The sequence below is a fragment of the Aythya ferina genome, assembly GCF_964211825.1.
Source record: "Aythya ferina genome assembly, chromosome: 8".
Lineage (NCBI taxonomy): Eukaryota > Metazoa > Chordata > Aves > Anseriformes > Anatidae > Aythya > Aythya ferina.
In genome coordinates this window covers 13,275,681-13,298,695 of record NC_140304.1, presented here as the reverse complement: position 1 = coordinate 13,298,695, position 23,015 = coordinate 13,275,681, and the positions used below count along the sequence as shown (strand labels likewise).

General features: G+C 48.6%; 1 protein-coding gene across 3 annotated transcripts in view; it reads left to right on the top strand.

Annotated features, from left to right (window-relative positions):
* Window positions 1–5,572: 5,572 nt before the first annotated feature.
* RASAL2 (RAS protein activator like 2) overlaps window positions 5,573–23,015 on the top strand; it is a 174,704-nt gene continuing 157,261 nt past the window's right edge. For 2 of the 3 annotated variants that reach the window (XM_084526875.1, XM_084526874.1), the window contains exon 1: window positions 5,850–6,099. In XM_084526875.1, coding sequence (XP_084383001.1) covers window positions 5,937–6,099 — 163 coding nt within the window. In that variant the 5' untranslated portion in view covers window positions 5,850–5,936. Of the gene's footprint in view, window positions 6,100–23,015 lie in introns of all 3 variants that reach the window. The other variant, XM_084526877.1, reaches the window with a different exon arrangement.

The window sequence follows — 23,015 nt, the reverse complement described above, 5'->3', positions numbered from 1 at the left end:
ATGAAGGGCAGGACGGGGGCTGTAGGGATGGCACCGGCTCCTCGCCCGGCCCCCGGCAAAGCAGCCCGGGCTGCGCTCCTCTGCCTCGCCTGAGGAAGGCCGGAGTGCTGCGCTCATGGAGGGACGTCGCTGCCCATCCCTTCAATGCCCCATCACTGACTCCCCAACGAAAAAAAAGCACCAGATGCCTTGCAGAAACCATGTCGGGCACCATAAAGGCTGAGGGACCAAGCGCTGAGGCTCACATGGTGGCTGAGGGAGCCCAGACCTCCTCCCAAGGAGGGAAGGGGGCTTGGAGCTGCGACACCGCAGCACTGCTCTTGCTGGGCTGCTGATGGGACCCTTACATGGTTACACCCCCGCGTGCTGGTGCTCCCGAAATGCCTAAGCTGTTTCTGTGCTTCTCCGACGTCCTAAATCTCCTCTTGGCCAACCCTCAGTCCAGCTTGTGTGCTTCAGGCCAACGGCCTGGTGTGACCAGCGCACACAGCCATGGCTCACCACAGCGCAATTCTTGCTCGGAGACCCCGTTTCCTTCTGTCACACCCAACTCTGGGGTCCTGGCATTTTATTTTAAATACAGCTTGAGCCAGAACCCTCTGGGGGTAGGGAAGGACGGGGGCTGTGTTTGCACGTAGGTGAGCTGCTGACGCAGCTGCCTTGTGCTCCAGACCAGCGTGCTTTCCTTTGTTTATTCGGACTCCTAAAGGAACAATAGGTTGGAGGATGGGGAGGGGAGGCATATACATTTTGCTCCTCCTTTCTTCCGACATGTCATCATCTCGCAGCTCTCGACCGGTTCTGTTTGGAAGGTGCCACCGCTGTGCTCAGCTCCAATGGCAGACGTGTAAGGGCAGCAGCATTTTGGGGCCGTGCATCTCCAGGCTACCCCAAGCGAAGCTGTCTGTGTCTTTGCACACCCTTTGTTTGCAAACAACGGCCTCTCTAGGTAACCACACGACAGGCCATAAGTTCCTATGTATTTGCATCTGTCTCTGCTTACAATAGCAAGGGCAGGGAACCCATCTGTTTAGGCAACACAGTGCAAAAATACAGCAGAGATAGGCTGGATAAAGTAGTAGGATAGGCGGCCCAGAGAAAGAAGCTCGTGTTCCTATAGATGCAGAAAAATCCAGGGGTTATGTGCTACGCAAAGTTCAATCCAAGTCACCTAACCAGGGGTTTAGCAAGAAAAATAGGGATAAATCCATCATTCCTTCCTTGTTGCCCGAAGATAAAACCCAACCCATGTAGCCATCATCACAATATCTGCTGCCATCAGCTCCCACTGGCCAGGGGATCAGCTCCATCTCCTGAAAAGACCCATTAAAAGACTACATTTTAAAATGCCAGTCCCCTGCTCGTTAGAACCAGCAGGAGGGTTTTACAGATCTGCTTACGAGACTGCTTAACAAGCAGCACAGCTCTTCTGAAATAAGGGATGCTGCCCAAATAGCTGCATGTCAGGGGCAGGCAGTATAGCCGGTAGCTTTCCAGCTGCGTTTTCTCTCCGCGGGGATGGACGGACAGGGACAGCACCTTCCATGGCCATGCTGGCAGCAGCACAGTGGGCAGCGAGCACTGGTCGTTGGCAGGATGGGATCTTGCCAGCCCACATCTTTGGTGTTTCACACCAGCCTCGGCCCTGTGCTGCCCAGCATCGCGTGTACGGGACAGGGAGTGGAGAGCCAAGAGCCGCACCAATCTCACCACACGTGTAAATAGAGAGGGGATGTTGTCCTGCTGAAGTGAGACCAGATGTTCCTCCTGTCCCTTAGTGAAAAATTACAGTTTCATTAAAATAGCAGCCGCCTTTGCAAGGTAGAAACCCAGCGTCAGCGCAAGTATCCTGGGGGCAGCTGGCACAAGATGAAGGAGGGATGGCGGCAGCCGTTAAAGCCAGGCTGCAGTTCTTTAATATTTAACTTTCCCCTGTGCTGTTTTTTCTCTTTTTTTAATCAGCATGCGCATTATCTGCCGGCCATGTTCAAAGGGGGCTTTGCAGTGGAGATTTTGGTGCTTAATCCCAGGGGCAGGAGGAGCGGAAGGCTGGCTCGGGAGCCCTCAGGGCTCCATCGCCCGGTGCTGCAGCAAAGACCGGCCACCGCTGACCACAGCAGGTCCGAGGGAGCAAAACTGGGGTCAGCCCCATCTGGGCGATGGCTGTGGTCCATCAGGCTCCATCTTTAGGGAATTAGCAGGAGGATACAGGCATGAGTGTGACCAGCGCCTGGCCATAGCCAGCTGCAGATGCTTAGGAAGGGATTTCGGAAGAGGGAACGAATAAAGCAATCCTTCCTCCGGCATACCCTGCCGGCTTCCGGCAATCAGCAGCGGGGAGACTTCCTGAGCTGCAGGCTGCACGAATCCGTCTAATCCTTTTTTTTTTTGAATTCATTTATACTTTTGGCCTCCGTGACATCCTGTGGCAGTAAGTTCCACAACGTAATTATGTGTTGTGTGAAAAAGTGCTTCCTTTTGTCTGCTTTGGACCTGATAGTTTCTCTCCGCGCTCCTTAGCTCTTGCATTGCAAGGAATAAAACTCCAGGTCCGTGGCATCCTTCAGATTTCTCTGCCTTTGCTTGCCCCGAGGTGCTGCTCTTCCATGCTGCAGCCCCTTCCTTTCTGTAGCTTTTCCTCATGCCCTTTCTACTCCACCGCTTCCACTGTCCTGATCCCTTCCTCTGTATCTCTTCTCATTTTATTTTTCCCTTTTTGAGACAAGATCACCAAACTGAGACCTGTTTGCTCCCAAAGACGTGGATGTGTTCTGGAAGAAGGTCAGCGTGAAAGCTTTGTTCTCCCAAGTCGTGCTGATGTAGCTCAATTTCTCCTACAACACGCAAAGGCTTTGGCTGAATGGAAATACAGCTGCAGCTCCCCTCACACGCTTTGCTTTAACCTGTTCTGTTTGAGTAAAGCTCCAGTCCCAATTTAACCAGAGCCTGTGGGTTAACGTGACGGCCACAAGCAGATTAGCTCCTGGCCCTGCTTCTCACAAAGGGAATTCCGTGCATGCACTTGGTTACTGATCATTTACGCCTGCACAAATCCCCTCTGCACTACTGGCCGAGAAGTCCCCAAGCCAGAACAGCTGAACTGATGCACATGAAACTCAGGCATCTCTTATTTCCAGGACATCTTTATTTACAAAATATGTCTATTTTTGCTACTGCCATGCCTGCAAAATCAGCCTTCCTATTTTAGTCATCTCTGCTATTTATTATTGTTTATATTGCACCCAAACCCACAAGCGAAGGCAGAAGAATGGATTTTGTTTTCTGCTGCAGTGCAAATTTCAGAAACTTCACTTTCCGGTCGCTCCAGACCTCGTGTTGGGAACGGGCCGACGATACTGGCAGACACAACCAGTCCCCGCTTGATGGGAACCAGTTGTCGGTGTCCCGTGCCGGTCCTGTGTAATTGTCGTCCCGGCACTATGTGGCAGCTTTTTCAAACTCCACAATTCCTCTTTTGGCAGCGGCTCAACAGCCACATCCTTCCCTCGCAATACGCCAGCTCCTGTTCGCGTTCTCCAAGCAGCTCTGTCCCCCCTTCCCCTGCAGCTGCCCGTGCAAGCTTGCTGCAGCTGCGGCAGGTAGAGCCAGGGACACGGGCAAGGAACAGGCTTGGGACAGGCTGAAGGAGAGGGGAGGGCTGCAGAGAGCATCGGAGAGAAAACCTTGACGAGCTTATTGGATTACGGCCACTAAGTGATAAGCTTGGAGAATATGTTATTATTATCAGCAGCAGTGGGAATGAGCAAGGGTAGAGTACGTAGGAGGGAGGAATTGGCTGCCGTGCTGCTTTATGGTATCATTATGGCAATTTATGCAGATGTCCTCTCTGGAAGGAGTAGCCCTGCACACCCTCAGCTCCCAGTCCTTTGGAAACCATGACGCAGAGCATGTTCTGGGGTGGGAGGGAGCCAGGAGACGTTGCTGGGTGTGCTGGCTCCCCAGGGATGCGCAGCCCACATGGCCAGCTCAGATGGCGAGGGGCTGCATCTTTATGCGAAAGACTGGAGGAATTGTCTTGCGCCTGTCACAAGGGTGAAAGGATGAATCCTCGCCAGGTTTCTGCCTGGTCTAACTCTTCTTGTTTTGGGGGGTAAGTTTTTCACCTTTACTTCCCAGGGAATTGAGGCTGACACCACCAAACTCAGGATCTCTCTTTTCTCATGGTCCTGAGTCTCACCTCATAAAACCTCAGTAAGCATTGAACCTGCTGATCTGTTTCAAACAAAAGAAAGAGTCATAAAGGTCCAAGAGCTAATTAAATTCCAGCAGGAATAATGAACACTGGCAGCAAGGTAAAGCAGAGAGATCCTACGAGTCTCTTGACTGCAGGTGTCCACCCCTTGCTAGATCCCAGGGAGTCTCCCTTGGGATGTGAATCAGTGGGAAACCAGGCTGCACCGGTTCTGCCGATCGTGAAACAAGCCAACATTTCGAGGAAGGAGGTTTCTTTGTTTTCAAAGTCAGCCTGGAAATTGCAGCAGGGCACGTATTCCCACCCTACAATGGAAAAACTGCGATGCAAACTCATCCCATTCCAGTAAACAGAGCTCCCGACTGGATAGAGAATGACCCAGTTGTAGGGCAAGATTCAGGTCAAACTCTTAGTCAAGCATGAGACAGAAACCCCCAGGAAACAAGGTTTCATCAATTAATCACAGGGCTGGCAGGACTTTTTTCTCTATTGAAATAGTTCATACATCTTCCATTGCGAACACAACTACAACAGCGTGAGTGTACTCGAATCCAGTTGGTTCAGTGCTGCTGTGCGAGTCCTGCAGCTGCGAGACAGCACCCGAGACAAACTTTGGGGTTTGGGCAGCTGATTTTGTTACGCTGCAGAGCTTGGAGAGTAACGGCCCCTTCAGAGGGAAGTTATGGCTCTTCGGCCGAGGTGCTGTAACTCACCAGGCGCACGCTCGTGCTCTGTTGTAGTGCCAAATAAAACAGGATGGCACGCAGCACGGCGAGAAGTGGGGGAGCTGTATCTGGCTGAAAGCAGCTTTATGGCCGCGTAATGGCTCTGCGGCCATGCCAAGGACAGCGCTGTTTAGGTGTCTGAACTAAGAAAAAGTTGTTAGGCTCTTTCTGTGTGCTGAGATGGGCCTGCAGAGACAGCCGGCGCTCAGCTTTTGGTTTCAGTACGTTGTTTCAGAGAAATGTGGGAGAAATGGCTGATTTGCTAAATCACCTATGCACCATGGAGATAATCACTGGATCTTTGTGCTCGGATGGATGTGCCCAGCTCGTATTGACCAGGGACGGGCCCAAACCCGGAACGAGGGAAGGAGCCCAAAGCCAGCCGACCCCCTGCCCACCCTCCCTGCGAACCCGCACCTCAGCGTTGGAGTAAAACATGATGGGACACACACACGCTGCCCTCACAGATATTTTATTCAAGATTTTTAAGAACAGACGCCTCAATCAACACGAACTTGACCCAAAACCAAACGGAAAGTTAACGCCTGGTGTAGCTGGGCAGCACAGAAACCCCGGGGAGCGCCGCCTCGCACCCATTTTTGAGGCTAAAACCTCCCCTTTGAGACCCCTGCGAGGGCCGGCTGCAGCGAGACCCTCGTGGCTCAGGACCCCCAGCGCGGCCTCACCCCCGCTCTGACGCGGGGCGGAGCAGCACAACCCCCTCGGGGGGCTGCCCCCACAGCCCCACAGCCCCCCCAGCGCCCAGCTCCGGGCCTAGGCCGGGGCGGGGCCCCCTGAGGAGCCGGGTGCGCGGCGCCCAGAGCGGGGCGGCCTCGGGCTGGGGCTCGGCCTCCGCCGTGACGCAGGGGGCGGGGGGCGGCGGGGCCGGGGGAGGCGGGGATGGAGCCGCGCTGAGGCGAGGCGCGGCCGGGGCGCAGCGCGGGCGGGCGGCGGCGGCGGCGCCTCCTCGGCGGCCCCCCCCTCCCCGGCTCCCCGGCATGGAGGCGCCCCCCGCGGCGGGCGAGCCGCCGGCCTGGGCGGCCGAGGCGCTGGCGGAGCCGGAGCTGGGCTCGGACGAGCTGGAGGCGGCGGCGGGCGGCGCGCTGGACCGCGTCCTGCTGGAGTCGGTGTGCCAGCAGCAGGGCTGGCTGCGCGTCTACGGTACGGGGGGGACGGGGCTGGGGAGGGGGCCACAGGGGGACGGGGCGGGTCGGGAGCGGAGGGAACTTCCCGGCGGGCCCAACTTTTCCTTCAGTTTTTTATTTATTTTATTTATTTTTTAATTAATTAATTAATTAATTAATTAATTTTGGGGTGAGCCAAGCCCGTCGTTGCGCACCCCCTGAGCTGCTTTGCCCTTCCCTTGCTCGCCCAGCCGCCCTCACGAGCGAAGCCCCCAGCGCTGGCGGCACCGAGCTGGGGGGCCCCGCTCGGACAGGCCCGGCTTCCCCGTCGCCCCTCGACGCCACGCAGAGCCCCCCAAAACGCCTCGTGTCGCCGGTGTCTCCTCACAGCAGGTCCTGCCCTGCCGCCCCGCTCTCTGTCCTGCCCTGCCCGGCATCCCGGCGAGGTTCTCTGGGCTCTTCCTGGTCTGTGGGGCTGGAAGCCAACACGCCCCGCTATCGGTGTCGTTACGCACACGCTACCGGTTGCGTTGTGCCCAAAAGGTACGGGAGGCACAAGGAAGACACCTCCAGGAGCCGTGCTGGGTCTGCTGGCTGAGCACAGCTGGTTACGGTGAGCACCACCACGGCCACTTAGCCTTGGGCACCCCCAGCCAGGAGGACCAGGCTGCAGGTTTGCAGGGGCACACGGGCTGTTCAAAGAGCTTTGTGTTCATTTCAGGAGCTTGAAAAGCTGGTGCGGTGGGACGAGGTTGTCTGGCTGCTTTCTGTCTGGTGCATCAAGGAGCAGAGTTATACTTAGCGCAACTAATTGCCGTAGAAGTTTGGGATTTTCAGTAGTTTCCCCTCGTCTAACTTGCGGCTTCTTGCGTGGCTTTCTTTTGTTACTCTCAGCCTGATGCTGAGACTGTAAAACGCAGCCTTTTTTGAAAAACAAAACAAAAAAACACCTCTGCTGCTGGCGGGGGGAGCTCAGAAGAAAGCAGAGCGCCTGCAGATTGTTTGTTTGTTTAGAGCACTTTCCGAAGGTAAAATGAGAACGTACTTATGAAGAGGATGTCTGGCACCAGCCTATCTGATTGTTACCCAAGGTTATATCTCGAATGAGTGGAAGCAGGAATGTGGTTTCAAAATTAGCCACAGTGAGAAACCCTGCTCGTTGATAAAGTCGTGTCATGTGTTGTGATGTGTTTGTAGTCTGACACTAACATGTAGATAAATGGACAGAGATTCCACGCGATGGAGCAGCTAACCGATAGGCTATAAAAATCAGGGCAGGCTTCAAGCATGTAAAAATACATCGTGTAGCCCAAGGACAATAACTAATTATTCTTAGTTTAAAAACAACTCATTATCTCTCTCCCTCGTGAAGAATCTGATGTGGTGGTGGCTTCCCTGCTTCCTATGAAATTGCAGTTGGGTTAGCTAGCATTTGTTTATTTCCTCCTGCTTCCCAGCCTTTTTTCTTGTATGAACACATCTGGATAAGTTTGCGGATGATGAATCGAACTGAAGCTGTGCCATGTTTGTGCACAACTAAATATGGGTTACAAATCTATGAGTGACAAGTGTTATTTATAGGATTAAAAGTAAAGCCTTGCACAGTTGTTGGAGGAACCACAGCAGCACAGCTAAAGAAAACAGGAGCAGAAAGCTTAGCCTTATTGTCTGTATTGTCTGATAAACAATGCGAACACTAACACTAATTATTTCACCATGAATGGCTGGGGGAGGGAAGGAATATCTAACATGAAAAGATGAGAACCGTTTTCTGGCGTATCAAGAAATGCAGCTTTTGATGTCACAGCGTTTCTTTTCTGCGTGAGACGTGGATAACTGTGCTGTGGAGTTGTTCCAGACAGAAGATAATAGTCTGAAAAGCTGTGGAAGCGCTTCTTTTAGAGTAAAGGAGTTGGGTACCTGCTTGGAGACGACTCCTTATTTCTGTGCATCTCTGTTCTGCAGCGGCGTGCCACCCAGCTCGCCTCTATCCAAGGAGACAATTAGTAGCGTGAGGGGAGCTGGTCCAGTTGCAGAGCCTGTAAAACTTCATCTGTAAGCAGAGAGAAGAGTTTAGTCGTAAAGTACCCCCATTACTGGTCTCTGTGGCTTGCCAGCAGCATGACAGCGATGTGAGTACAGTAGGACTCTGCAATGCCTGTGATGTGATTTCAGTGTGACACTGAGGTCTCGTCTGACCTCACTACCAGATCCAAATCACAGTCTGGCTATTTTTGCATTTCCTGCATTCCTGCAGTAGTCACAGAGTAACTTTTTCATTCTGTTTTCTGGACTTTCGGCACCTTCTGGTTAGGTGAATTAACAAGGACCTTGCCAAACCATGAAAACCGTTTCCTTGCTGAAGCACAGAGCTCGTACCGCAAGCAGCGTCCTCAAACCCCATGTTTGAACAGTGAGTGGGAACAGCACATTTGCTTGTCAGAGTGATAGGTTTAATTGCTTGTGAAACACAAATCATGTGAATGTCGTCAGATGATGTTTCCAAGCACTAGTTTTGACACACAACTGGTGTTTCTGTAAAATGCGTATCAGTGTGTGTTGTGGTTGATGGCTTCCTTCGGCCTTATGGTGCGTGTGGAATGGGTGAGAGGGAAGAGATCGTCTTGCTTGGGTTAATACTATGGGTTTTTTCCCTGTAATAGGGATAACTGACTTCTGAAAGCATCCACCAGTGTTTTAAGTCAAAGTTTCAAGGACTCTTTCTCCGTTCTGTGGAACTGATTTGGTGGAAGACAGGAGAATGACTGAATTTACAGCTTTCTCAGTGCTAACAGTGAAAACAGAACAATTATATCGCTTGGTATGGCTGACTGCACATCCATGGATTTTGTAACAATGAATTATAAAGCTAGCGTTGCAGCATTGGTGTTAAATGTTGCATGTGATGGGGGCAGAATCGGATTCTGTCAGACTTACAACCTGTTTAGATACAGACTGTAAACTTCTGCAGCGATGGTTGTCAAATCTGTTTCTGGAGCGCCTGTTCCAAGCTCACCGTAAGCACTGTGCACCAGAATGATGAATTGTGAGCTAGGAGTTGCTGAAATACACAGAAAACAGCACGTGGAAGAGTCTGTTCCTTCCTGAGGGTTCATCTTGGGAGTGGGCAGTGCTGCTCTGGGGCCTTATCAGGACTAGGAAATGTCTTTCCCTTTTAGCACTGGTGCTAAAAGACGATAGTGGTTGTACAGGCTCTAGTGCGGATCGGACGTGAATGTTTTCATCACCTTGTCCTCTAATCCGGCCAGCAGCCCGGAGACATTCCTTACTGCCAGAACAAACCTCCTCACCCCCCTCTCCCGGCAGCAAGAGCCTGCCCTGCAGACCGAGGCTTGAAGAGCTCCACGCTTCCTCGTGGATATTGATCTCCAGGCAGAGCTTCGCTGGCTCCGACTCCAAATAAAAGCGCTAGACCCCATGTAAGCAGACATAAATGTCTCTCAGCTGCCTGAAACTCGACTTTGAGGCTTTTAAGTATTGGCTGCCTGAAAATATTAGGCTTGTGCTCGGGACTGAAGCTCTGGTAATCCACACAGTGTCATGTGGAGATTAAAAAATAGCTGAGACTCAAGCACTGTCCAGAAGCATCTCTAATCATGTGAAGCTCAGTCCAAAAACCCAATTTCTATGAGTTACCCGTTCCAGCAATCCATCATCTACCTTGCTCAACTGTATTTTATAAATGACTCTGTGACTTGGGCTCTTGTCTGGGGTTTTCTGTTTCTTTACAGCCTGCCTCGCTGTGGCTTTGTAGGTAGCTTGATACTTTTTTTTTTTTTTTTTTTTTCCTCCTAATTTCTACTGTGAAGGTTATCCATTTCCAAACCACCTCTCTTTGGGGGAGCACCAGTAACAAACAGCATCTTGTTGTTGTCAGCAGATGTTCTCCTTCCATACTCATGGCGAGATTCCTACGAGATGCCCGTGCGAGGTCAGCGACCGTCCCTGGGGGGTCACGAGCTCCCCAAACCCAGGGACCGCGTCCCATGACCCGGAGGAGATCCCACCAGGTGGCGGCATTTTCTTTACGGTGGTGCCGGAGCTGCTGAGGATGCCCGAGGCCGCGTGAAACACTCCGGGGAGTGGTGTCCTCTCCACTTCCAACGCTTATCGCCCGTCTCCAGAAGCTCAATTAAAAAGTCACCTAAAGGCTGCCTAACAGGGAGTAGGTAGGGAGGGTGTGCTTAACGTAAAGCCAAACAAAAATTCCTAACAAACCGAAGTGGCGAGGCAGTCTGGTGGTTGAGGGACAGAGGGTTTTCTCCTAGAGATGGGTGCAGGCAGTGTGGCTGGGCTCCGTTCTGCATAGAGCTGCCCTGTGGTTGGTTGCAGGAGATGGTGTGCTGTTACAAAGGAGTTCCTGCGTGGCACAAGCTGAAGGGATGGACGAGAGCTTGCTGAAAGGCAGCTTACGAGCTGTGTGGCCTGTCTGCAGAGGTGGTCTCGTGTTGGAGAGTGGAGGTTGGTGTTCCCGAGTATTGCTTTTCCTTCGGATCAATAGGCTTATTTTTAACTCACCTAGCAACCTGGTGCAGAAGCAGGCTCTGGAGACAAAGCTCGCAGGGCCGGGCGGTGCTGTTTCCCGTGCATTTATTTGGCCAATGCCTGCTGTCAGCATCTGACCTTACTGTGGCCTTCAGGTACCAAAGAGGCACGTTGCTTGCAAACGTTAAGTAACAATGGCATAAAGCACTCCTGCATCTCGTCAGGGTGGTAAATAGCAATCACTTGTGGTCGGTTGTGCTCTGTAAAGGACGGAATTTAATCAGAACCAAGAACCAAGCTTTTAAGGAACTGCGTTTGCTGCAGACTGCAAACAGACGGGCGTGCTTTGGGCAGGGGTGCTGCCTTCCCTTGCCAGCCAGCAAGGGGCCATCGAAGGGTGCGACTGAAGCTCTCATGCAGGTGATCTGCTCGTGCCTGCAGTGTGCCAACTCCGCTGGGAACTCCTCTGGGCTCCAAGGAGTTGTAGTGCAGGGGGGAATTGCAGATCCTCCGTGCTGCTGCCGCTGTTCGGTCTCTGCTCGCTGCCTCCTGTGTTTGTGGCTGTGACCCGGAGCACAGCTGAGGGCTGGGTGTAGGCCGTTTTCTCTTTGCTTTATTCCCAAACTTTATTGCAGCATTAGCCCGTTGACATTAAAACCATTTGCCCATCATCTTTTGTAAGGAAGGCTGACATTAATTTGTACATAAATGGTTGTTTTGGTTTTCTTCACTTTTGTTACAAGTTTTTAGCTGTGCTCTTTCAGCAGCTGCCTGTGTTGTGCCAAATGTTGCCTAGGTTACTAATTTATTAAAAGTCACTTAAATATTTGGAGGCATCAACAATGCTAGTGTGTGTCGGGGAAAATGAGGATGACATTATTTTAAAACACCAGCTTCCTGACTCCTGTATTTCAGTCACACGATTTATCTCTGGCTGAACATTTTCATGCGGTGCTGTTTCCTATTTTTAAACAATAGGGGAAAAAAGGGAAGATAAGAGGAGCATAACTGTGACCCATTGACTTATTATGAGATCATGAGTTCCTTTCAACTGATATTTATAGGTTTAAAAAAAAAAAATAGTTGGGATTTCAGCATTTTCTGGTGTATATGCTTTCTTAGCCCCAAGGTCACTGAGTCGAGCTCTCATCTGGATTCTTTTGAAATCCTCTGTAAAGAGTCACAGCAATCATGGAAGTATAATTTGTCTGCAGGAGAAGGAAGCGAGGGAAGAGAGAAATTACTGCATTTTGGTTTGTAAACTTCTAACAGTCCTTTGTGTGTTTTGATGCCGCCACCACCCCCCTCTCTGAAAGCCATTACAGAAATGATCAGGAGATGATAACATTTGTTAATTCTCTTTAATGGGATTTCAAAAGGTCACAATACTGTAGAAGGGCTCTTCTCTAGGAATCTGGATTATTTTTAATTACAAAACAAGTCGAGTAGTGCGGGTAATGAGCTCTTGGAGGTGAGGGGGGGGGGGGTCCTTGCACTTAAGTAAATGTAAAACCACGTCCTGGCTTTAGACCCTTTATTATCTAAAGAATTATTATTATTTTTTTTTGCTACAGCTGCGAATGCCCCATTAAAAATTAGCTCTTACACTGCAAGCACTGGCAGGCACTTAGTTCAACACATTAATTCTGCAAACTGTGGGAAAACGACACCCAGTTCAGCAGATGTGCAGTGTCTGGGGTGGATTTGCATAAGAATGCGTGTGCTGCTCCGGTCGGTTCTGGCTTGATTGAAACTTGCAGGCACCTTTTCCTTTCCTGTAGGGCCGTGTCTACATTCTTGGATGCTAGTGGTTTAATGGTAAACGCACTTTTTCTTCTTTTTTTTTTTTTTTTTTTTTTCTTCTTCTTAAACTGTTTGCTTCTTTGTGAAGAGAATTTATTTTATTTACACGGTGCTGTGCTGCAGATGCAGGTGGTGTTTTACAGACAGGGGCTGCTTTCCCTGCCTTTTGGAATTTGTCATCTGGACCGGAGAAGAAAGGAAATAGCAATGATGAAAAATGGCAAATGAGTGTGGAAGTGGATGGGGAATTACACGGTAGCGTATTGTGAGAGGGGAGGGGGCCGAGTGCATCGAGTCCTTGTTTCCAGGGAGGTGTGGGACTGGGAATCAGCGCTGCGATGACAAGGGAAGGAGTGTGGGACTGAAGATGATCACCCCTCAGTCAGGCTCAACAGAAGCATCCAGGCTGGAAAAGGTCTTCAAGATCGCCAAGTCCAGCCTCCAGATCCCTCCCAGCAATAGGCTTTCGTGTCACTGCCCAAAGGACTCAGGAGAACCTCTTCACCTCGCACTTTTTCCCAATCTGGATGGCATGAGAAAAAAAGCAGAAAAAAAAGCAGAGAAAGTTATTTTGGGTAGACCACAGACACCGTAGCGTCAATTCGGAGAGAGCTCGCCACGTTCTGGGTAGCAGAGACTTTGAACAAGGTGCTGGAGACTGGATATTGGAAAAGAGGATGGCAGCTCGGATTTTGGTATGAAGTTTCTGGCAAAGAGAGAGAAACTAACTCAAAAGCAACGCTTTGCGTAGGCTTTACCCTTGTACACCAAATGCTGGGTGCCCACTGCCGTGATCCAGGGATCTGGGAGAAGAGGTTTTGTGTCAGGACTGCTTTCAGGGGATTTTTGGCACGGAGGAACAAAAGACAATTTAGCAGTATTCTAGACGAAGCTTAATGCTCGAGGAATGCAGCTCTGGAACTGCGCTGCCCCGTCTCTCCTGCTAGCCATGGTTTTGTGTCGGCCCGGGAGCCAGCAGAGCACTTTGGGGTTGGCGAGCACCGGAGGGAGCGTGCCGCACGCCTCTCGGGGCATCGTTTTGGTGGCAGGGGGCTGGGAAGGAAAGGAGAGAGATGTTCTCCCTGGGCTGCGGGGAGGCTGTGAGCTGGCACTGGATGGCAGCTCCCAGCTTGCAGCCTTACCAGCTTCCAAGTTTGAAAGCTTACAAGCTCGCTTCTTACCCTTTTTTTAGGGGCATGCACTTCACAGAAGAGCTCGGAGTGACTGCCCAACAGTGGAAGTGCATTTTTCCTGCTAGGAAGCGTGACCTGCCATCCCCTTTTGCCAGCAAAGGTTGAGAGGAAATGCAGATGGAGCTGACGCTTCTGGGGGGATCTTTTTTCCAGGGTCAGTAGCTGTATGGCAGAGGGAGTTAAAAACTCGCTTGCTTTCTTTGGTTTCTCATCCCTTGAGTCAGTGGATCGGCTTGAGATAAGCGGAGGTAATTCACACCTTAATTTAGCTGACTCCTCAGCGCATGAATGCCATCTCAACAAGATAGGGTACAGATGCTGCCCTCGTCAGCGCAACGTGTAGTAGCAGGGATTTCCGATTTGAGGAGGCGTCTGGAAAGCAGCAGTGGCTGGGAGGGCTAAAGTGAGTGCTTCGGTCTCCTGGAGGACTGAAATAATGGTGTAGCTTCAGTTCTGTGCAGGGGTTTGTCATGGCAAACGGTGACAGCTTTATTAGCAATTCCCGTGCTGCCCGTTGGGTTTTTTAAAAAAAGAAATGTTTTTACTTACATAGCAAGGCAATGAGTGGTGTGAGTGAGTGCATCAATGGTTTTATGTGAGAGCGCTGCTCAGACGCAGGAAGATGAAGAAACAGGGCACAGCTAGGTCAGAAAGCTGGCCCAAGGACATGCAAGAAACTTGGCATCAGAAGTCAGATCTCCTGAGACCTCTGCGGTGCTTTGCTTGCATAGCCTGAGTTGGATTGCCTTGCATTTGGGCTACCTTTAAGCCTGCTGCTTTGCTTGGATCCTCTTGTGACTATTAATAATCCTCTCAAATACCCTATTAGCTGTCAGATCCACAGGTCAGCGGGGCAAGATGCTCTCAGGGGAAACTCTCTCATTCAGGTGTTTATGGCCGCCTGCTCCCTTTTTTTTGGAAACAACAAAGGTGAAGTTTTGCTGACCTTCAGACTGTAATAAACTTATCTCCTTACAGTGATAGCAGCCTGACCTGCTGGTACGAAGGAGTTTGGAGAGCTGGCACTGATTAACTTCTCTTCGTTTGTGGACAGGGCCAGGTGTTGGACTAAATCATTGCTTCCAAGAAGGTAACTCTGCACTGTAGAGGAAAATGCATCACAGATGGAGACTGGAAAACTACAGAGCAAAGATTATACCACCTGAAGCTCCAACATACTTTCCGTGGCATGTGAAATCCTGTGCCCCTGTGTAACACGTCTTTGTTTAGTCGGCTTTGTGAGGGGAGCTGACGGATCCAGATCAGTTTTCCGTATTAGTTAGGTATTTTATCTTGACACGCAGGAGTGGAGTGCAGTACGGGCATTATGAAAGAAGAGGAGACAAAAAGCTTCCCGAACAAGATGTTTTATTTATGTTACAGGGTTATACCTCAGGCCATGCAGACAAGCTGCTGCAACAAAAGTACCATGTGCTAACACTTGCTAGGAAACCATTAGACTTCTTTGTCAAAAAATACCGAGAGTTTGCTATTTTGAGGTATGTTTCCATAATTATTTTCCATCTTTTTGCTCAGGATGGTGACTAGTTGATAGTACCCGGAAAAACGGAGCAGCATCACCAAAGCAGAAATTGAGAGCTATGGCAAAAGGATGTGGTGTAAAAATTCAACATGCTTGTAATCCTGCTTGGAGGAGATTTATCTCTGAGATGGCACAGGCTCCTGGGGTCTCTTTCTTTGCTCTCTGGCAGCACTTACATGGGATGTCAGTGAGGCATGGTGTGACTGATTACCTCGCTGAATGGATTTCATGGGGTTCTTCCTTAACTCCTCCTTCCATAAGCTGAGGTCTTGCTCGGTGAAGTTTTCAAACAGCCTAAGCTCTGTGGAGGTAATGAGTTTTATATCCCAAGTAGGAAGGTAGCAAAAAAGCTTGATGGTCTTGCCGTAAATATTTATGTCGGTTTTCTTTCACGTGCCCTCAGCTGGTGACTCCTCTGCTCGAAGAAGCCCAGCATTGCAGAAAGTGGTCGCTCACATCAAGATTTGTAAGTCGTGGCAGAGCACAGCAAGGCTGTGTGAAAGGCAGCTGTCCTGGCCTTGATCCTATGGGTTACTAACTTCCCACTTTTGTAACCATTACATCAAAGTAAGGAAGAAATCCTTTCTCTCTCTCTCTTTTATTTTTGGTCATCATAGACAAGCTTTATAGAAAGAAGTTATGAATTTTCTGCTCTAATTTCTTTCTTTCTTTTGTCTTAGCTAGTAGGAAAGTCAGGACTGTGATGTAAACAGCCTCTGTGCACCAAATGATGGATGTGTAGGAGAAAGGAAGGATGATAAGAAGTAAAATACTCCTGGTTCATGCCCACTGCTGGAAAGGGAGCTTGTATGCTATAAAAATGAAAATATGTCTGAAAGAGTGGTGGAGAGAAAAAAACAAGCATTGAGAGGAATGCAGTACTAATAGTTTAATAGCTAGGTGCTTTGAAGAGGCATTGTTCTTCCCTATACTGGCAAAACTTACTTTCTGCTAATTCTTTGTCAGAATGCATTTGTTTTTTCTTTGTCAGAAAATAGAATAGGGTGCAGCTAGAGAGTTCTCTGAAAATGTAGTGTGGCTGTCATCAGTAAACCTCTGCTTAGTGTAAGAGCACTGTTCACCTGGAGCTTTGTGTCCTAAAGTTATCTGGATCCTGCCTTCATCAGAGTGTTAGACCAGTTATCCCACATCCTATGTTTTAGGTGGTTTGGGCTTAGTGGCTCTCAGCACCTTTGACCTCATCCTTGGACGGAGAAGGCAGCCAGTCAAAGATAATTTTTATATAGATGAGCCACTAAGCAGCTGTGAGTGATCCTGATCTCCTTAGCCCTTTTAAATTTTTTGTAAACGTGTCATGAATGATGCTGTGATTCTGTAAGCCCCGTCTGTATGAAGAATTTGAAGTGCAGTAGCTGTTAATGTCAGGAGATGGTAAAGGGATAGTAACTGTTTTCCTGGCAATCTTCTGACTCTGTTCTCAGAACGGTTTTGAAACAAGATCAGCTCAGGACACAGAAGGCACTCTGACGAGAGGTAAGGTAGTTTCCCATGTGAGTAGTTAGGTGTTCCTATAAACATGTGCCAAGAATTAAATTGACCTACTTTTTCCTTGCTGAGAAAGTGCTTACTCTGTGGGTTACACTAACCTGGACGTTTCACTAACAGCTTAGAAAAAAGGGAGAGTGGACTGATAGAGCCGAGCTTTCCGTGTGCTCATGATGACAGCTTTGGGTTGCAAGCCAGCCGGCAGCAGCCAAGGCTTCATTAACAGATGCTGTCCGGGCCGTGAGGTCCCTGGGTTGGCACATCCATCCCGTTGGAGAATATAAGCACCAAACCCAGTTACACGTCTGTCTTGTACCAAACCGGCTGTCAGGTGATTTTGAGAAGCATCTTGAGTTAAAACTGTGATGAGAGAGGGGTGTGCAGGGGTTGAGATCCAATAGGATAAATCTTTGTTGTCAAGATTGTTTGTGTTATTGATGGAGTTCAGAAGGGTTATTGTTTCAGTCTGAAAACCATGCAATTACGTTTAAAAATACAGTAGCTTTAGAAGAGACTGAAAGGAAGAGCCTTAAAGGAAGAGTAGTACATCACTTACTGGGTGCTTGTATTTCATCCGAGGAACAGCTTGCCGGCTGAAATGTTCTAGCCGTACTTTTGAAGCCCATTTATAATAACCACTCAATTCTGCAGCTGACACAGTATCCCTCCCAGTTTTGTTTCCAGACTTTATTGATGTGGCTTCTTTGTGACCTACTTTGTGTTTACCACTTAAAGGTTGCTTTTTTTTTTTTTTTCATTCCGTTCCAAAAGGAAGTGCCTTCCATGAGAAATGTTGGAAGCTCGCTAGCCAGTTTTACCCTGGTGGATGGAAACTTGGACCTGACCGATTGGGTGGCCTTCGACTACACCCGGGATGGACGATGAGACTCGGCGGTGCTTTCCTTCCTAAGCTCTGTTGCTAATCGCTCTGAGATCCTGGAGAGGGGGTGTTCGGAGAATTAGGGAAGGAAATGCCTGTGTTTCCGTGGAGCTCTCGTTACTCATTGCTGCGAACGGTGACTGTAAGGACGTTGCATTTGCCTCTTGTCCTTGCAGGGGGGCAGCAGTATGTCATGTGCTTATTACTAGCGCGGCTTGAGGAAGGAGCATCCCAATTCTTGCTCATTTTACTCATTCTGGGGTATTCTCCTTTTGCATTCCTCCTTGCGGTTTCTTTCTGTAATTTCCACTAGTGGTGATTCAGTTCAAGGCTTAGCTGTATCTCCCGTCAATTAGTGGTGCTTTTGCTTTTTATCTGGGGCATGAGGTATGTGCTTGCTTATTCGTGGGGACACTTAAAAACCAGCTAATGTGATGCAGATGTGCAGTTCTCAGCAGCTGCATAGCATTTAGCAAAGTCTTATGGAGGAATTAATACCTCAAGGCATTACATATCATTGGAAAAGAGTAATTCACTTCTGTAACTTCACAAAGTGGACATAGCTTAGTATTTATAATCATCTCGTAAGATTTGAGGCTTCTACCCAACCCCATTTCACGTGAGTGTCGTGTTGGTATAAAGACAGGTTACCCCAGAGAAAAAATCCACACCAGTCCTTCGCCTGGAACCTTAATGGCTTTTTGCTTAAATGGCTTTGGATCCAGAGAGTAGCCAGATCTCTTGTTTGTTTGTTATAAAATGGGCATGCTATGAATTGTAATAGTTTTGGCTTGGAACAGCAAAGACAGCCATGAGGAAAGTAGGATTTTTGTGTGTATGTCAAAGGAATTTCAACAGAGGTGACATCGATCTTTCATTACAATTTGGACACAAGCTTGTCTCCGCTCCGTTGGTGTTGGGCATGCTGACTGCGTTAGGAAAGCCTTCAGCAGAGGATGAGTGAAGAACTTAGAGCAGCAAGAGCCGCTCACCAGTGGTGCAAGTTGCAAGGCATCTGAGGAGAAAGTTCTTCTTGTCGCCCGCTGTTACAAATAATGTTCTGCACTCCCTGCCTTGTTGCCCTGGAGCATGTTGGACTGGACACAGCACGCATGCTGGTATCAACGTGAGGTGTGGGTATGCTTGTACGTGGAAAGCTGGAAGGGCCCAAGTTGCCAGTAACGAGGCTAAAAGTAACCGGCTTTGAGTCACTTGCCTCAAAAGCTGAGCTTAGGGCTTTGGGCTGAGCCTCAGTAGGTCTTTGAGGTTGAATGAACTGGATGTGATTGGGCAGAAAATGAAGAATTCAGCAAAAGCTGTGGATGCCAGCTGCAGTGTGGTGTCAAGCTGTGTTACCCAGTGGATTGCTGGACAGAACAGCTCTTTCTCCACATTTCTTGCCAGCAGGGTATGGGGTGAAGGGGGGGAAGCTGTTTTTGTTGGAGGCGAGCTCAGTACAGAGGCCGTGCTTGTACAGAGGCAAGGCATGTGAAAGCTTCTAGTGGTTTGTAGAATTTTTAGGATGTTTTTTTCTCTGGTTGAAATATCCAGTAAGGTGGGCAAAATGCTGGCATTCATGAGGGAAAGCTATTAATTTTTATCCCATTTTTATATTCAGTATTGCTCTTCATCAGAGGATAGGAAGCAACGGATGCAAATCTGTTCTCCAACACATGCGGACACATTTTGTTGCTTGGAAGCTGAACAGGAGCTGTGATGAGTTACCAGCACCCTATTCCAGAGCTCTGACAATCTGCCATCTCCTTAATATTCTGACGAGCCATCATGGGTATTATTCCTCTGCATTTTTCCCCCTTTGTCCTCGTCAAACCCATGTTCTAATCTGAATGCCGTTGGTTTTTAGGATTGAAAGAGAGATTGGCTGCCTCTATGCTTTGCTCAGTTTTCCTTTGACAACAGAAGGGGAGAGAGGACAGTATGATTCCTCTTTTTCCCTCCTATTGATAGTGCCAATGCGGCCTGAATTAGAAGTCACTTCGAAAATTGAAGAGTTTTCTCCAGTTCTGTTCCTAAGTGTGTCTCTCCCTTAAGAGTATTGCAACACATAACTGCTTCCTGATAGGAAGAATTCCCTAATTGGTAAGAAATCGCAGTACATCCGAGGAAGAAGTCTTTTTGCTTCCTAAAACTTTGAGCAACTCTGCTCCCAGTTCTCTGGCAACAGTGGCAGCTTATCTTTGGAAATAAGTGCAGATGGATTTACATGTGTCTCCCTTAAAAAGTAGCTTGCCTACCCAGATGGCAATTAGATACAAGTTAATGGTAATGTAAAACAGCAGGATCTAGAGTAGTTCTCCAGCCTAAGGGCTGACCATTTTTACCATCCAGCTGTTTTCCAAGTGATTTATTTCATTTTCCCACTTGGCTTCCTCGCCTCACCCCTCGGTCTCCGTCTCGGTGCTCGCAGCACGGTGTGGGTGGCGGGACGGGGAGAACAGCTGCGCTTCGCCGCTCCAATAACTGGTTTTATTAGAGTTGGAGCTGTGTCTGTTACACCCAGACCAAATGGCTGCGTTCATCGGGTGCCTTCTAAACCAGGCTGCCGCCGTTTCCACCCTGCTTGCTTGCTGTGGCGAGTGGCAGCCCTGGCTCAGCCTCCAGCCAAGAGGGGAGGCCGTGGGGATTTGTGTGGACTCTGTCGGGGGCCAGAAGTGCTTGTGCCTTTCTCCCACTGCTTATGTGCCAAGCGAGGTGTGCAGAAGGAAGGACGTGTTCCCCAGCAGCTCAGGAATCAGTCTGAACCGCCCCGCTGTCAAAATGATGCAAAAACACCCTTATGCTGTGCTTTTAGCTGGAGGATCTAATGCAGAAATCTGGAGGAATGCTGCAAACATCCCCTTCCTCCTCCCTGGAGGGGTCTGGAGGGCTGGTGAGGAGGCTGTGCTCTGAAATCCCACCTCTGGGAGGTTTGCACCTTCGCTGTGAGGAAGCAGGAGCTTTCCTGGCTGCTGGGCACAAGGTACCCACCTCTGTTCACATGTCTTCACAGCAGGTTTTTTCTTTCAAAGACTGCTTGTTTCTTTTGGAGAGCTTGTAGAGGCAAACGCAGCGGCTAGGAGAAAAGGGGTTTAATTTTATCTTGCCTTAGCTGTGCTTTGAAGAAAAGAGAAGTTGGTATATTTATGAACAAGATGTATTTTTGTAAAGTGCAGCGTGTTTTTTTAACTGTTCTGCTTTTAACTGGATTTCTGTGGGTGAGGTGCCAGAATCAAGCCCAGCAGCCGGATGCTGTTCTTGCACTTCAGAGAGAAAATACCCAGAAAGCCAGGCAAATGGACAGCAGTCCTGAAAATCTAAAAATCTCTTCGTAATCCCTGCCTCACTCCCTTGTGTTACTCTGTGCTTGGAGCTCACAGCAGCCTGAAAGCAGAGACTGAAGTATTTCAAGGGGGATTTGACAAATCCACCTGTCAGTGTCACCAGACGACTGATTTATCATCTCTGACAAGTAGAAAATTGCTTTGACTTGTCTGCAGGACAAGTAAAATTTAGTAATAGTGATGGGGTATTTTAAAAATTGTCATGATCATGTAAATCCTGTTATCTCTGTAACCCAACGTTAGCAAGCTCTGAACTGTAAAATGACATTAACTTTCTCAAAAAAAAAAAAAAACAGTCCAGTGTTAACTGGATATTTTTCCCCCTCGGTTCATTTTTTAATCCTGTTGTCTTTCAAAGGATGACATTTCTGTCCCTTAGCCCTATTTTCCTGCTAATAGAATATTGAAGGAGATGTCTTCCTAAAGAAGGAGAAGAAAGCTACATTGCGCTGTGAAACGCCAAGGAAGCAAAGTACGCCTAATCTGACAAAGCATCAGTGTTTAGGCTGTAAGCTCATTATAAGCCTTGTGTAGTGGGAGCTGATTTTTTCAAATTAATTTCTATGTATTACCATAATAAACATTTTAATAATATCCTTTCCTTCCCTCATATCCTCAGCAGCAGAGCTACAGAGTCCTTCATAGCAGCCCACGTGGATCTGCTCACAAGAACGCTTATGGGTATCTCCAGCTTAATTCAGCAGCCCGGGTTATGCTGCTTCAGCCGCTTCTCTCGGTGCGTTTCAGCTGGCGTTCAGGATGTTTCCAGAAAATGCTTGGGGAATATTAAGCCTTTCTTTTTACCCTGATTTTATTTGGTAGTAAGTTTAAAGAAATCACATCTTTGTTTAAATCTCTCAAGTGGCCGGGAAGGGACTTTTTGTAGGTAGCATCCAGCACCTTAGGAAACAAGGCTTGCGCTTGCAGGGTTTTATTTGGTGTGCTCATTGTCTGCCCGTAATGAGAAGTGGAGCTGAGTGTTTGCTGCTGCGGTGGATGAAGGGCTGGGGAAATTGAGAAAGCAGAAGTAGGACGCTGTTAGATGATAGAAACTGGTAGGGGCCAGGGAGCTGTGCAGAACCCAAAATGACTTGCAGCTCCCTAGGAGCTCCCTAACTTCCAGTTTGTCACACATTTGGTCCTGCAGCTCACTCCCCTGTTGCTGCTGTTCTTCACTCTCACCATTCGTCAGCAACTTCCTAGAAATAAAGTGTCCAAAAAGTGCCCCAGCAATCCCGGACGGTCGTAACACATCCTCTGGGGTCAGTCATTTGCATCTAGAAACCCTCTTAGTTACTGGCTCGGTTTTCCACAACAGTCTCATGTTCAGTATGCTGTCCACGATTACTCCATCCCTTTCAACACTTCTGCTTCTTGAGTTTCTTTGCCATCAGTAGCTTTGAATATTTGCCAGCTATCCTTGGGTGTCTTATCCTTAATGTCTTGTGCTGTACCACGCTAATGGGCAGCGAGTAGAAGAGATCTCAAAGCTGTCTATGTGAAGGCGAGGTGAGCGTTTGAAATCAAATTAAAATCTCCCAGCAAAATACTAGATTAATTGAGAGTTGTGGTATGTAAAGCTGGTGGTACTCGTCTCTTTTCCACCCTCGGCTCCACCCTTCCTTCTTTTGCCCTTGTGTCACTTGGGCTTATCTGGGGGACCAGGGGACCTTTTTTAAAATAAGATGCAGCAAGTGCAGTAGTTAAATGTAGCCATCCAAGATAACTGCAAAAAAGGATTTAGTAATTTTAAAAGTCTTCTCTCAAAACTTCCACAGTAGAATTAAGGCACAGATAAAATGTACGACATTTCCTCAGTGATTACATCCATTAGTACTGCAGTTAGACAGTGAAATCTAGATATGGTTTTGTTTTTCTGTTTTTCTTTTTTTTCTATTTTTTTCCTCTCCCCCCCCCTTTTTTTTTTTTTTTTTTTTTTTTTTGAAGCTCGTAGATGGCTGCTGGTAAGTGACAATAATTCTGCTATCTTCAGGCTTTTTGGCGGCGGCTTGTTAAGAAACCTTGTATTCCCAGAACCGCACTGTTTGAAAAACGGGGGGGTTGGAGGGTTGTGGCAAATGAGGAAGTAAACAAAGAGCCTTTGGAATTTTAGTCTGCTGCAAAGAGGAACAGGTTCATTGTTGCAGGAAGAAATTGTTTCTAAGTTCTAAGAAACTTTTG